The 12,302-nt window shown below is 44.8% G+C and overlaps 1 protein-coding gene across 4 annotated transcripts in view; it reads left to right on the forward strand.

Annotated features, from left to right (window-relative positions):
- The window catches only part of HEG1 (heart development protein with EGF like domains 1), an 82,124-nt gene that overhangs the window by 17,478 nt on the left and 52,344 nt on the right, over positions 1-12,302 (forward strand). For all 4 annotated transcript variants that reach the window (XM_032630124.1, XM_032630125.1, XM_032630127.1 and 1 more), the window contains exons 2-3: positions 6,991-7,278; positions 8,957-9,256. In XM_032630124.1, coding sequence (XP_032486015.1) covers positions 6,991-7,278; positions 8,957-9,256 — 588 coding nt within the window. The remainder of the gene's footprint in view (positions 1-6,990; positions 7,279-8,956; positions 9,257-12,302) is intronic.

Consider the following 12,302-nt stretch of genomic DNA (forward strand, 5'->3'; position numbering starts at 1 on the left):
AGCCATCTGACCATCTTTCATCTTCCAAGCGACACTCGGGAAAGTCCTGGGGACTTTGGTTGACTCATCTCTGGACTTTTTGCAGGCCTGGTGTCCATGGCCTCTCTCTGCTGTATCTCTGCATGCACAGCCTTCCTGACTCCTCCTTTTAATGTCATCCTGTCCTTCCCTTGTCATCCGTGTGTCTTTCACTGGCTCTTGTCCTCCCGCCAAATTTAAGTTTTCCCCTCAATTCAGTCCTTGACCCCTCCCTACTTTCCCCTTCATCTGCCACCTCTTTGTCCTTCCTCCTGATCAATAGCCCACATCTTAACTGCCCGTCACACATTTCCACCTGCAAGTTATAACATCAGCCCAAACTTCATATTTTGAAAACAGGCTTTTCTTCTCCCATAAATTCATTCTCCAGCCAGGCACTACTTCTTTGTTATCATTCTTTTCATTACCCGTGAAATTCATCTCTGAGTTAGAAGCTAATTTAGAAGTCCTCTTGCTCCGTCTTCCAGCTAATAACATGCAGCTGCCGTCAAGCCAAGTCTGTCCGATTCCAAAGCCCACGTGATAGGCACCATCTCGTTCCTTTAGAAACAGGGAGTGCAGTGGGGTTTAAGGCTGAAGTTTGGAGGCTGGTGAGACTTTCTTTGGCCCTGCTCATTGGTTAGTGCCTTGGAGGCCCCGTGTCACCGAATAAGTGGGGGTGTGATGGAAGGGGACCTGGGTTCAGATTCTTTTCTCTCTGCTGTTGAGCCTGTGACCTTGAACAATCCATCTTTCTGCCCCTCAGTCTCTCCATGTGCCATGACACCTACTTGACCAGCTGTCACGTGCATCAAATGAGATAACACAGGTGAAAACACTTAGCACTGGGTAGGGAGATCGGAATCTAAATGGAGGGAAACGAAAATAAAGCGCTTGTGCTTCAACACTGTGCCCCAGAAGCCAGAGTGTAGCTGGCGGCATTTGACATGGGGCCTCACAGCGGTAGATGGTGCTGCATGGGGGCGGCCGGGCCACCGGGAAGAAATTGCCTCTTTGGATGACGGCACACTCCCCGCAAACACCCACTACGCTGCTCAGGAAAAATGCAAGCTGAAAAACCCCAAATCATGGGGTGGGTGGCGAGGAGTTGACTCTGTAGCAGCTGCTAATTAGGAAATCCTACTCCTGGGCCGTGCTAGCATCCCTGATGTTGGTTCACAAACAGATGTTTTGGAACATTAAGACATTACAGAAGTGGAAGTTGTCAACTTGGGAAAAAAAAAAAAAAAAACAGGCAGAGCAGTAAAACTCTCTTGTTAATTTAATCTCCATTCATGGTACAAGGGAAAGTGATGGCCTGACACAGGGGGCTGAGTGCAGAGGGAAGGATGGTATTTCCAGCTCAAAAGACACCTGGGAAATTGGGACATCTAAACTCCAGTATGAGGCTGGTCGGTGTGGCTCAGTTGCCACAGGATGTGAGTGGGGCTTGAGCCATCGCCTCTGACCCCCTGGGGAGAGGGATGGATGAGGTGAGGAGTGCCAGCCTCTCCTGAGCCTCGGGACACCCCTTCCTAACTCCCAAGGCTGCCCCTGAGTGTCTGGTGGCACACAGCCTCTTCTCTTCACTGCCCAGCTGGCCCAGGCTCCGCAGCCTGAGGCATACCTTCTCCTTTCTCGAGGGCCAATTTCTCTTCTCCACAAAGAGGAAGAGCAGGTTCCCTGATACCTTCCCCTGCATGTGGTAGGTCCCTGTCCAGTCCTGTGCACTTTACTCTGAATTGCTCTCCCACTCAGGGTTTACACCTGTGCTGAATAGGGAGCCACACCACAAACAAAAATTCAACCACAGGAGCCCTAAACAACTCAGGGCTTCTGCAAGGACTCGTCCTTGGACTAAAGTAAATATTTTAGCGTTTGACTCATTGTCCTTCCTGAGATACAGCCTGGAATGGTGTAAAGCACTTGATGTTCACAATCAAACAAGACCTTGAACGGCAGAGAGTGTGGCCTGGGGTACTGCCTGCCCCATCCTGCGTGGTTTGTTAATCCCTTTTCTGAGGAACAGTTCATACGCAATCAAAGGAGTAGAGGCACATCCAGAGCTAAACAGGGGGCGGTGGGATACTGTTCTTTTGGAATCCCAGGCCAGTGACATCAGGGGCTTGTCTTGTAAAATTTTAATTTTTATTTTTATCAAACTTATGCATGCTTTAAAGATCAAATATGTTTTATAAGGCTATTATAAAAACCCTGACCACTCCTACCATTGTCATTTTCTGCTTCCCACTTTCAGCCCTTTCAACTGATTCTTTTAGGAATTATGTCCATATCTCTAAATAACATGCTTATGTTACTGTTTGATTTTTTTTTGGTTTTGGTTTTAGGCATGTTCATTGATTTCTCTCAGTGGAAATTTTATATCATTCCAAGCTCTACCACTTTTATTCTTTAGGGTCAGCTTGAGGAACTTTAAAGTGCATTTTGGACACAGCTTAAAGTTACCTTCTCCAATACAACATGATTCTGATCATCCCCTTCCAACTTATGTGCTGTTGTTATCCAGGATTTGCTGTCTTGTTTTCTTTTTTTTTTAAATTTAATTTTATTTATTTTTGGGTGTGTTGGGTCTTCATTGCTGCGTGTGGACTTTAGTTGTGGCGAGCAGGGGGGCTACTCTTCATTGCTGTGCTCGGGCTTCCCATTGTGGTGGCTTCTCTTGTTGCGGAGCACAGGCTCTAGGCACGTGGGCTTCAGTAGTTGTGGTAAGCAGGCTCAGTAGTTGTGGCTTGCAGGCTTCAGTAGTTGTGGCTCGTGGGGTCTAGAGCACAGGCTCAGTAGTTGTGGCGCACGGGCTTAGCTGCTCTGTGGCATGTGGGATCTTCCTGGACCAGGGCTTGAACCCGTGTGCCCTGCATTGGCAGGCGGATTCTTAGCCACTGCACCACCAGGGAAGTCCGCCATTACCTTTCTGAATATAGCCGTTTCTCCTTTTTCTCACTTCCCCTCCTAGAACTCCAATTAGATATATGTTGGACTTTCTCACTCTATCTTCCTTGTCTCTTCACCTCTTTTTCATAGTTTCTGTATTTTCATATCATCTCAGCATTCTCTTGTCATCTGTCTTGTAATTCTTAATTCTCTTTTCAGCCGTATCTAATCTGTTAAGTTTCCTAATTTTAATTATTATTATTTTTTCAATTCTAGAATTTCCATTCAGATTTCTTTCATATATTTTGGCCATTATGTATAGTCTCTTTTTCTCTCATTTTCAATTTCTTCTTATTTCTTTTCATGGAGTTTTATTTACTTACATTCTTTGATAATTCTAGTAGTTGAAGTCTTTGCTTGTCTAGTTTTCTGACTTTTGCCTACAGATGCCTTTTTCTTGTTTATTTTGTGATTTTTTTTTTTTACTGTGATCTCTTATTCCCTAGGATTTTATCAGTAAATAATAAAAATGGATTAAAGGTATGTTTATCTAGAGAGAATTCACATTTGTTTCTGCCAAGTACCCAGAGGCACTGTATATCAGGACCACTTTTCCTCCCCAGTAACAGAATATGCGTGTGTGTGTGTGTGTGTGTGTGTGTGTGTGTGTGTGTGTGTGTGTGTTTTGAGATATAATTTATATACCATAAAATTCAGCCTTTTAAAGTACAGGCATACCTCAGAGATATTGTGGGTTCAATTCCAGACCACTGCAATAAAGCGAATATCACAATAAAGCAAGTCACACGAAATTTTTGGTTTCCTAGTGCATATAGAAGTTATGTTTAGGGCTTCCCTGGTGGCGCGGTGGTTGAGAGTCCACCTGCTGATGCAGGGGACGCGGGTTCGTGCCCCGGTCTGGGAGGATCCCACGTGCCGCGGAGCGGCTGGGCCCGTGGGCCATGGCTGCTAAGCCTGCTCGTCCGGAGCCTGTGCTCCGCGGCGGGAGGGGCCCCGGCGGTGAGAGGCCCGCGTACCGCAAAAAAAAAAAAAAAGTTATGTTTAAACCATACTGTAGTATGTTAAGTATGCAATAGCATTATGTCTAAAAGATACAGTGTACGTATCTCAGTTAAAAACAATGCTGTTGGTACCAATAGACTTGCTTGATACAGGGTTACCAGAAACTTCGAATTTGTAAAAGATGCAGTATCTGTGAGGCACAATAAAATGAGGTATGCCTGTATATAATTCACTCGTTTTTAGTGTATTCACAAGGTTCAGGACTACTTTTTAAAAAATTTTAATTTTATTGGGGTATACTTGATTTACAGTGTTGTTAATTTCAGGTGTACAGCAAAGCGATTCAGTTATACATATATATATATTCATTCTTTTTTAGATTCTTTTCTCTTATAGGTTATCACAGAATATTGGGTTGAGTTCCCTGTGCTATACAGTTGTCCTTGTTGGTTACCTATCTTATACATAGTAGTGTGTGTATGTTCATCCCAAGCTCCTGATTTATCCCTCCCCCATACGTTTCCCCTTTGACAACCATAAGTTTGTTTTCGATATCTGTAAGACTGTTTGTTTTGTAAATAAGTACATTTGTATTATTTTTTAAAAATTAGATTCTAGGACTTCCCTGGTGATCCAGTGGTTAAGACTCTGCACTTCCAATGCAACGGAGGCAGGTTCAATCCCTGGTCAGCGAACTAAGATCCCACATGCTGTGAGGCGTGACAAAAAAAAAAAGATCAGATGCCACATATGAGTGATATCATATGATATTTGTCTTTCTCTGTCTGACTGACTTCACTTAGTATGGTAATCTCTATAGGACCACTTTTAAACACACCCTTGGCTTGAGGTTTAGACCACACAGGTATTGTGACTATGTGCTTTACCCTCACGTGAGGGCTAGCTTTATGGTTATAAATTCTTGAGTGAGAGTTATTTTTCCAGATTCCCTTGCTGTCCTCTTCTGCAGGGCAGGTTTGTTTCTATTTGCCTTACATCCAAGGTATAGCCCTGGTCCTAACTTCATATAGGAGTTTCCTCGCAGACTCCCTCCTTAAGAATTTTGTCTCTCATCTCCTGCATCCCTGTGGCCATCAGAACAGAAGTTCAAGGTCACAAATATTGAGCAGGTGCCCCAGGGCAGCTGCCAGCTTCAGAGTTAGCTCAAGTCTCTGAATTCGAACCCTCAGTTCATTTTTGACCTCGCAAGATTTGTGTGCCAACTCAGCAATGCATTTAGAAGTATTTTTTTTAAAAAAAAAAAAACATTTTTTTCAGCATTTTTAGTTGTTGTTAGTGCAGGGTTATTCAGGATACTGCAGGACTATTGTCTACCTTTTAGTTTTGTTTATAGACTGCATTTTTCCTGCCTTCCATTTTTAGTCAACCCTCCAGGGAGACAGCATGGTTCAGTGCTAACCATGTCCTGTCTTCATGTGGCCACTCTTTTCCTTTTGAAGACTGGAATTCCTTGAGCTGACTGGATCTTGGGATATCCATCCTTTGTTCCCTGAAGAAGGGGACGTGGCTGCTTCCAGAGGCCCAGCCACGCTCACCATTGGCCAAGTCTCACACTCATCTTGAGGCTGTAATAGAGCTAAATACAGTTTCTTCCCTTTGCTCATGGCTTACCAGTTTTGGAGCATGGGTTTTAAGTCCCTTCTGCCTCCCCACAATCACGTTTTTTTCTGGCTTCTTTTGAGAATAACTTCTCTCATTGTGCCAAGTTGACCAAGAGGGTAGGGAAGGCATCCTCAAGTCCTTTCCCTTCCTCTTTGGAGGCCAGCTTGCCTTTGCAGCTCAGAGAGGAAGAACAAAGGTTACATGTGTCCATAACCCCAGAGTCCCAAGTTGAACTTGTGGACTTGGTGGCTGCCCCAGAAACACCCCTCCACATCCCATTTCTAGCTGATTGTGGACCTTGCCTGTCTGGGCCTGGGCCCCAGAGGAGCCCAGATGCCTAGGAAGCTCCCTCCTCCTTAGGAAGCTTCTGTTAATTATCACTTACAGGAAAAAGAATAGGAAGCATGAAAACAGTAATTCTCAAGGGGCTTGGGGAGGAAATGATTCCCTTAGGAAAGTGTGTCAGAATCTCTTTACGGAAGAATTTATAATCACCACCCCTCCAACTCCAGTAAGTGAGCCACTGCTTCAGGTTGGAGTGGACCAGCGTGGGGACAGTGCTGAGAACCATTGCTCTAGAATTGCACTGTCCATATAGCAGCCACTAGCCACATGTGGCTAGCCTGCTCTTGAAGTGTGGCCAGCAAAATACTCTCTGGATTTTAAAGATTTAATACTAAAAAAAGAATGCAAAATATCTCAGTAATTTTTATATCAATTACATATTGAAGTACCATTTTGAATATGTTGGAGTAAATAAAATATTTATTAAAGTTAATTTCACCCGTTTCTTTTTACTTTTAAAAATGTGGCTATTACAGAATTTAAAGTTACCTATGTGGCTTGCATTTGTGGCTTACTTTATACATCTCTTGGACAGGGCTGATCTAGAAGATAACTTGCTCCTTTGGGATTGTGTGTGTGTGTGTGTGTGTGTGTGTGTGTGTGTGTGTGCAACCATGTGCATATGATATTTTGAGTTGAACTGTAGGTTCTGCCTGCAGGCTTTACTGGTCCGATGGTTGGACATTTTTGCCTGACTCGTATAGATAGAAGTGACTTCATTCATCCCTGCAGAGCTTTCTCAACAGCCCCCGATCCTAAGCAGAAAGAAAAATATCTTTCCCAAATGGGAAAATAAAAATGGGTTTTTTCAAGGACCCATGTGATCAGCAATAACTTCAAATTGGTCTCTTTCTATCAATTTTCATCACTTATGCCACTTGCTATAAAATTTAACCCTATATAGTATTATTGCTTCATAATTTCTTCCCCTGGATTGCAAGAATAATTACTGTTGGAAAAAAGAAAGGTGAGATCATTCTCCTTGAATCCACTTCTCCTGATATATCTGCTCATATACCTTTTCTGAAGGTTTGCTTCTCTTTTCAGAAGCCAACAAGTCCTCACTGCTCCATTTTCCTATTGTTTCAGCTGCTGTAAAAAAGCACTGGCTAGAAAGCAACACTGAACAACCCCACACAGAAAATATTACCTTTGATCAGAATCAAGTGGACTTTTCAACAGTGGTCTCCAAAGAGGATGTGATGGTTCAGACCCCCAGGAAGAGCCACGCTTCTTCAGATGCTCCAGGAAACTTCACTCCACAAACTGAGACAGCAGCGACGGGAAGAAGTGACTCTTCAAGGAGGACAGATGTCACCATTTCCCCTGTTGGGCCTGAGAGAGCAGCCGCTCTGACTTCCCAGAGCAGCACCTTAGGTGAGTTTCGGCTGATGACACTCATGTCATGCATGTATGTCGAGTCCTGGAAAAGCTAATGTCTGCTGGTCTCTGCCTTCCCCCATCCTGAGCCGCAGTGCTCAGCCAAGGGTCCTGGGCCAGGGTGAACCAGACCTGCGCCTTAGGCTCCATCTGTGGCTCACTGTGGTTAACTGAGTTGTAAGCCTAGACCAGGTGAGGGTGCAGTTTTGCTGAGTGGCCTGACCAGGGCCATGGAATCTACATTCCATGGCCAGACTGAATCCACACAACAGCAGCAGTCCTGCCACACGCTGCAGTCTCCTAGGTCCCGGGTCTGGTGGGCTGCTTGGCTGTGTGTTTGTGTTAACGTAGCTCAGATGGCTGTTCTCGCTGCGGTCCGCACAGCTCAGTGGTTTGCCATTTTTAGCAAAGGATTTCAAGAAGGGGCTGGGGCTGGATGAGCAGGATTTGATTGAGGAAGGGAAGACAAAGAAAGCACCAGCTAGGACCTACGCTGTACCAACATGTCTCTCAATTCTCACAGCCAGTGGTGACTCTCATTTTAGGAATTCGGAAACTGAAGCTAGAGAAATTAATCAATCCAACGTGTGCAGGTCAAACAGTTAACAGGTTTCAGAGCTGAGATTTGTGCCTAAGCCTGTATTGGTGGGAAGGGTGGCTGAGAAGTGGGATGCCTGGACCATATGAGCAAAGATACAGAGGAAGGAAGAGAAGTGTGGCCTCTTCGTGGGTGGCAAGGCCAGCAGCCTCCCTCGGGGTGGGCATAAGTCACACACAGAGGAGAGGAGCTGCGGGTAGGACAGTCATGTGGGTGGGGTTAAGCACAATTACTGAGGACTTTGAAAACCAAGCAGTTTTGATTTGGTGTGGTGGGAAAAGTCACTGGAGGTTTTCGAACAGGCAGTGACATGATTAAAGTGAATTTGGGCAGGGTTCACTTGGCACGTGGGTATAAGATGTCTGGGGTGAGAGATGGAGCAGAAGGAACCTGGAGTCCAGGGGACCACCCCGGCAGACACAGAAATCCAGATACCAGGTGCTAACATGTGGCCTGCTGGCCTCAGGGATGGAGAGGAAGGGATTGGTGAAGACTTGATAAAATCGATACAGCTTGGTGATGTGATGGCCTAAAAGTAGAGGCTGAAGCCATCAAAGAGGACCCCATGGTTTCACACCCTAGTGATGGGAGGTCTGGTTGGGGGACTCAATTCTGTAAAGAGTACATAGGACAGTGTTTAAAGTTCCATTCGTGAATGATGGATACAGAGCTTAGGAACTGCACGTGATGCAGCCTGGGTTTGTTGGTCATCCAGACAGTGGAAATTGTGTTTATGTTAAATTCAAGTGAATTGTGGGACCAACTTTGTGGAATGTGAGTGGTGAGTCACGATGATCAGAAGCCCACCTCTGGTGCCTTATCGTCTGATACTTAGCTTCATTGTGCCCCTTTGCTGATCATCTTACCACAAAATGCAGAATCTTTGTGAGATCTGAAAACAGTCTTTGTCTTGGTTTGTGGTCTCTCCTTCAGGAGGTGATTTTTCATAGAATGAACAATGGCTCCTAATTTCTTCTCGTGTCTATTTTATAGAGGTCAGAGGTGAGCCCACTCAAAGATTGTTCAGACATTTGGAAGTCTGCTGGTGAAATTTTAATTGTTGCTGTCTGCTTTCAGCCCTGGGAAGGCATCGCACGCCGTCCACCAGTTCAGGGTCAGAAGGAAGAACCGCCCCTCCTCACACGGAAAGCGGAACATCCTGGGGTTCCCCGGCAAGGGGGCAAGGGCTCCCTGAAGAAGTGACTGTGCACACCCAGGTGGCTTCCACTTCAGTTTTGACCCAGTCTTCTCTTCCTGCTGTGGAGGGGGGAGAAGAGACCACACTCCCCAGGCAGAGAAATTCCTCAGGACCAGAGCTCTCCTGGCTGCCTCTTTCCAGGACACTGGCTCACTTCCCTCCCTCACACCAGTCCGCAGGTGAGTACTGCTATCCCAGCTGCACCCTCTGAAGTCATTCAGAATAGAAATAAATAGCCCCAGATAGCCAGCTAGTTACATGCTCATCACAGGGGCTAAGGGGCAAGGACTTTAAGCACCAATGCCAAGTATTGGTTCAAAGTACAACCTGCCCAATTTATCTCAGTGTTGAAGTTCATGTCTAAAATGTATTTTCTTTAACTGTATAAGGAGGAAAATAATAGTTGGTCTGGTGGCTGCTCTAGGCCTTTCCGTCCACCAACCCCTGCTTTTCCCGTCTCCCCACATATACACACATAACAAAGACTGAGTGCGGCTGGTGTGTGGTGTTGCACAAGGGGCCACGTTCTGGGGTGAATGAAATGGTGAACATTGTTTCATTTGATGAGGAGTTATATTTGTATTTCTTCATTATCGCAAAAATGTTTCTTTCAATGGCAAAGATAATATAGATAGACATTTTTCTGGGCATCATTTCAAAAAAACTATATAGTAGGCAGGTGTTTGCAAGACTGTAGCAGTGGAGCGCTGGCCTCTCTGCATTCCAGCCCCTAGTCATCAGTTATGTCTCTGTGCAGGCCTTCCATCTCCACTGAGCCTTTTGTCAACCCTCTGAGCCTCTGTGCCATGTACCTTGTCACACCAGCTTATCTGATGCCTTCTACCCAGATAGACTGGAACCCGCTTGAAGACACAGATTGTGTTTATTACTTCTCTTAGTTAGGTTCCCCTGCCCCACAGTGAGGTACAGTTGATGAGTAAGGGGATGAGCATGGACCCAAATATCACAGGGTTCATCCAGCCACAGGCCAATGTTGGAAACTCTGCCCACTGTTTCTCTTTTCCAAGGTTTTATACCGAGCCTGTGCGTGCTTCTTGTGTTTTCATCTCCATGCCATAGGGAGCAGGACAGGGAGGGTTGGAAATATTCTTGGGAAATAGGTGGCTTCAGAAATTGCCATTTCAAAATTTTCATAGGTCAGAGGTTTTTAGAAGTACTTTCCAAGACTAGGGGTTCAGGTTTACGTCATCAAAGCAAAAACAGAACCCAGAGGTCCTTTCTGGAATGCCTATTTAAAGCAGCCCATTCCCCTTCCGTATACTCTGTATACAGTTTCCTGCTGACTGGGTATATATGTAACTTATGATTCATATTTTTAGGAGATTGGTTTTTAAGGTTATTCTTAAACATTGGTTAGATAGGATAAAAGCTACAATCCTTTCCAGCTTCAAAGTTCTGTGGTCCAGTGTTTTACAACCAGCTTTATGAAATGGTGGAAAGGAAGCATTTTCTAGGAAGCTAAACTTGATTCTGGTCAGGGTCATTTAATATTTATACTTTAAATTCAGCCCACTACTGTGGTATATATACTGTGGTATATTTGAAAATCAGCCTATGTTTCCAACTACTGGCCTTGACTCTGTAGTCACCTGTACTTTTTAACATTAAAAAAATAATTAGCCCTCCAATTCCTTGAGCATTCATTCTTTTAGAACCTTATACTTTTAATTTTTGAAGAGTTCTACCATATCGTTCCTCTTCCTTGAGTTTCACTGAGCATTTCTATTTCTTCTTAGCGAACTGGATGTTCTGTGCTAGGTAGGGTCCCACCTCCCTCTTAGATACTGGAGGGGGCTTTGTGTGCTGTTAAATGAAGGAATACCCAGGCATCCAGGACTGTCTGGATCTAGCCTGACAGCCCCTGCTCTCCTCCCCGCAGGGATGCAGAGGGGACATGAACGAGGATCTGAAGCCACATGGGAAACGAAGCTCTGCTTTATTTTTAATGCTGGGCTGGTCCCTGCTCTCCTGCTAACCAGAGCTCCGGTGTACCTCCTACCTCCTCTAAAATCCAAATCTTGAGATTTAGATTTTCTGAGCACAGGATCTAGGAGCCCTAGGCATGCAGGCAGCAGTGCTGAGAAAGCCAGCAGGACTTGCCCGAGGCAGACCGGGAGTCACCCAGCCCAACTGGCCTCTCTGTAGGGAATCGAAGCCAAGAGGGAATGGGGTAGGGGCGTGCGCTTTGTGACACTTGGCTGCTCTGTCCACTAGTAAACGTGACCCAGTGAAAGTCGTGGCACTTGGACCAGTCAGATGAGTGATGCTTCTCACTAGGTGAGCGCTAGGATTCCAGCCAGGAGCCTGGCCTGGGGAGGATGGGAGTCCTTATTTGAAACATGAAGGGATTAGATCAGTTGATCCTAAAGATCCTTTCTAGTTCCAGCATCTGTTTTTCCAGACACATCAGCCTTTGTATTCGGTGACTCCTTTCACTTCTCGTTCTGCTACATAGAAACATACACACAGCACAGCCTCTTCTGAGGCTCAGGTAGTCAGGGGTTACCTGCGTCCAAAAATAAATTACATGCTAATAAATGTATGTGTTAAAGCAGGTAAAAGCCCAGACAGCTAACTCATATTTTAAAAAAGAGATTGGGAGCTGTTTGAAATCATTTTGCTTGCTGCTTTAGATCTTTCGTTGTTTTTCCTTCTGTACTTTTTATATTTTCTATAATGACCATGTACTGTTTGATAATTAGGGGGAAAAGTAAGCAAAGCAACTAATAGGGGAAAAGTTCTCTTTTAAAGGCAAAAAGAGATATGTGTATGTTGAATTATGTGAAAATGGCTACAGTTGAGCACTGAATTTAGTACTGAGCTTCCTGGAAGCCAGGGCACAAAGGGAAACCAGGTGAGGCATGATATTATTGTCAGATAAAGTGAGTATACAATTCCACCCATAGGCTTCAGTGTTTGGGGGGCAGTACATTCTAAGAGGAATATTTATGTAAGGAATGTTGAGGCTCATAACAGAAAATGCCTTCAATTGCTGTTTTGTGGAAACTGTGCTGATGTTCTTTAAAAGTTGATATTTTCTGTCGATTCTCAATAGGAGCTGAGGGTGTATTAATGGATCTCAACTCATGGAAGTGTTTCTGTGGGTAGCTGAGCTAATGTGGTCCAGGTAAATTGCTTCGTGGTGATTTCACTTTGTAAAGGAAGAGGGTATAAATAACTCAGAAGGTTGTAGATTTAGCCTAT

This window comes from Phocoena sinus, chromosome 4 (assembly GCF_008692025.1).
Source record: "Phocoena sinus isolate mPhoSin1 chromosome 4, mPhoSin1.pri, whole genome shotgun sequence".
NCBI classification, from domain to species: Eukaryota; Metazoa; Chordata; class Mammalia; order Artiodactyla; family Phocoenidae; genus Phocoena; species Phocoena sinus.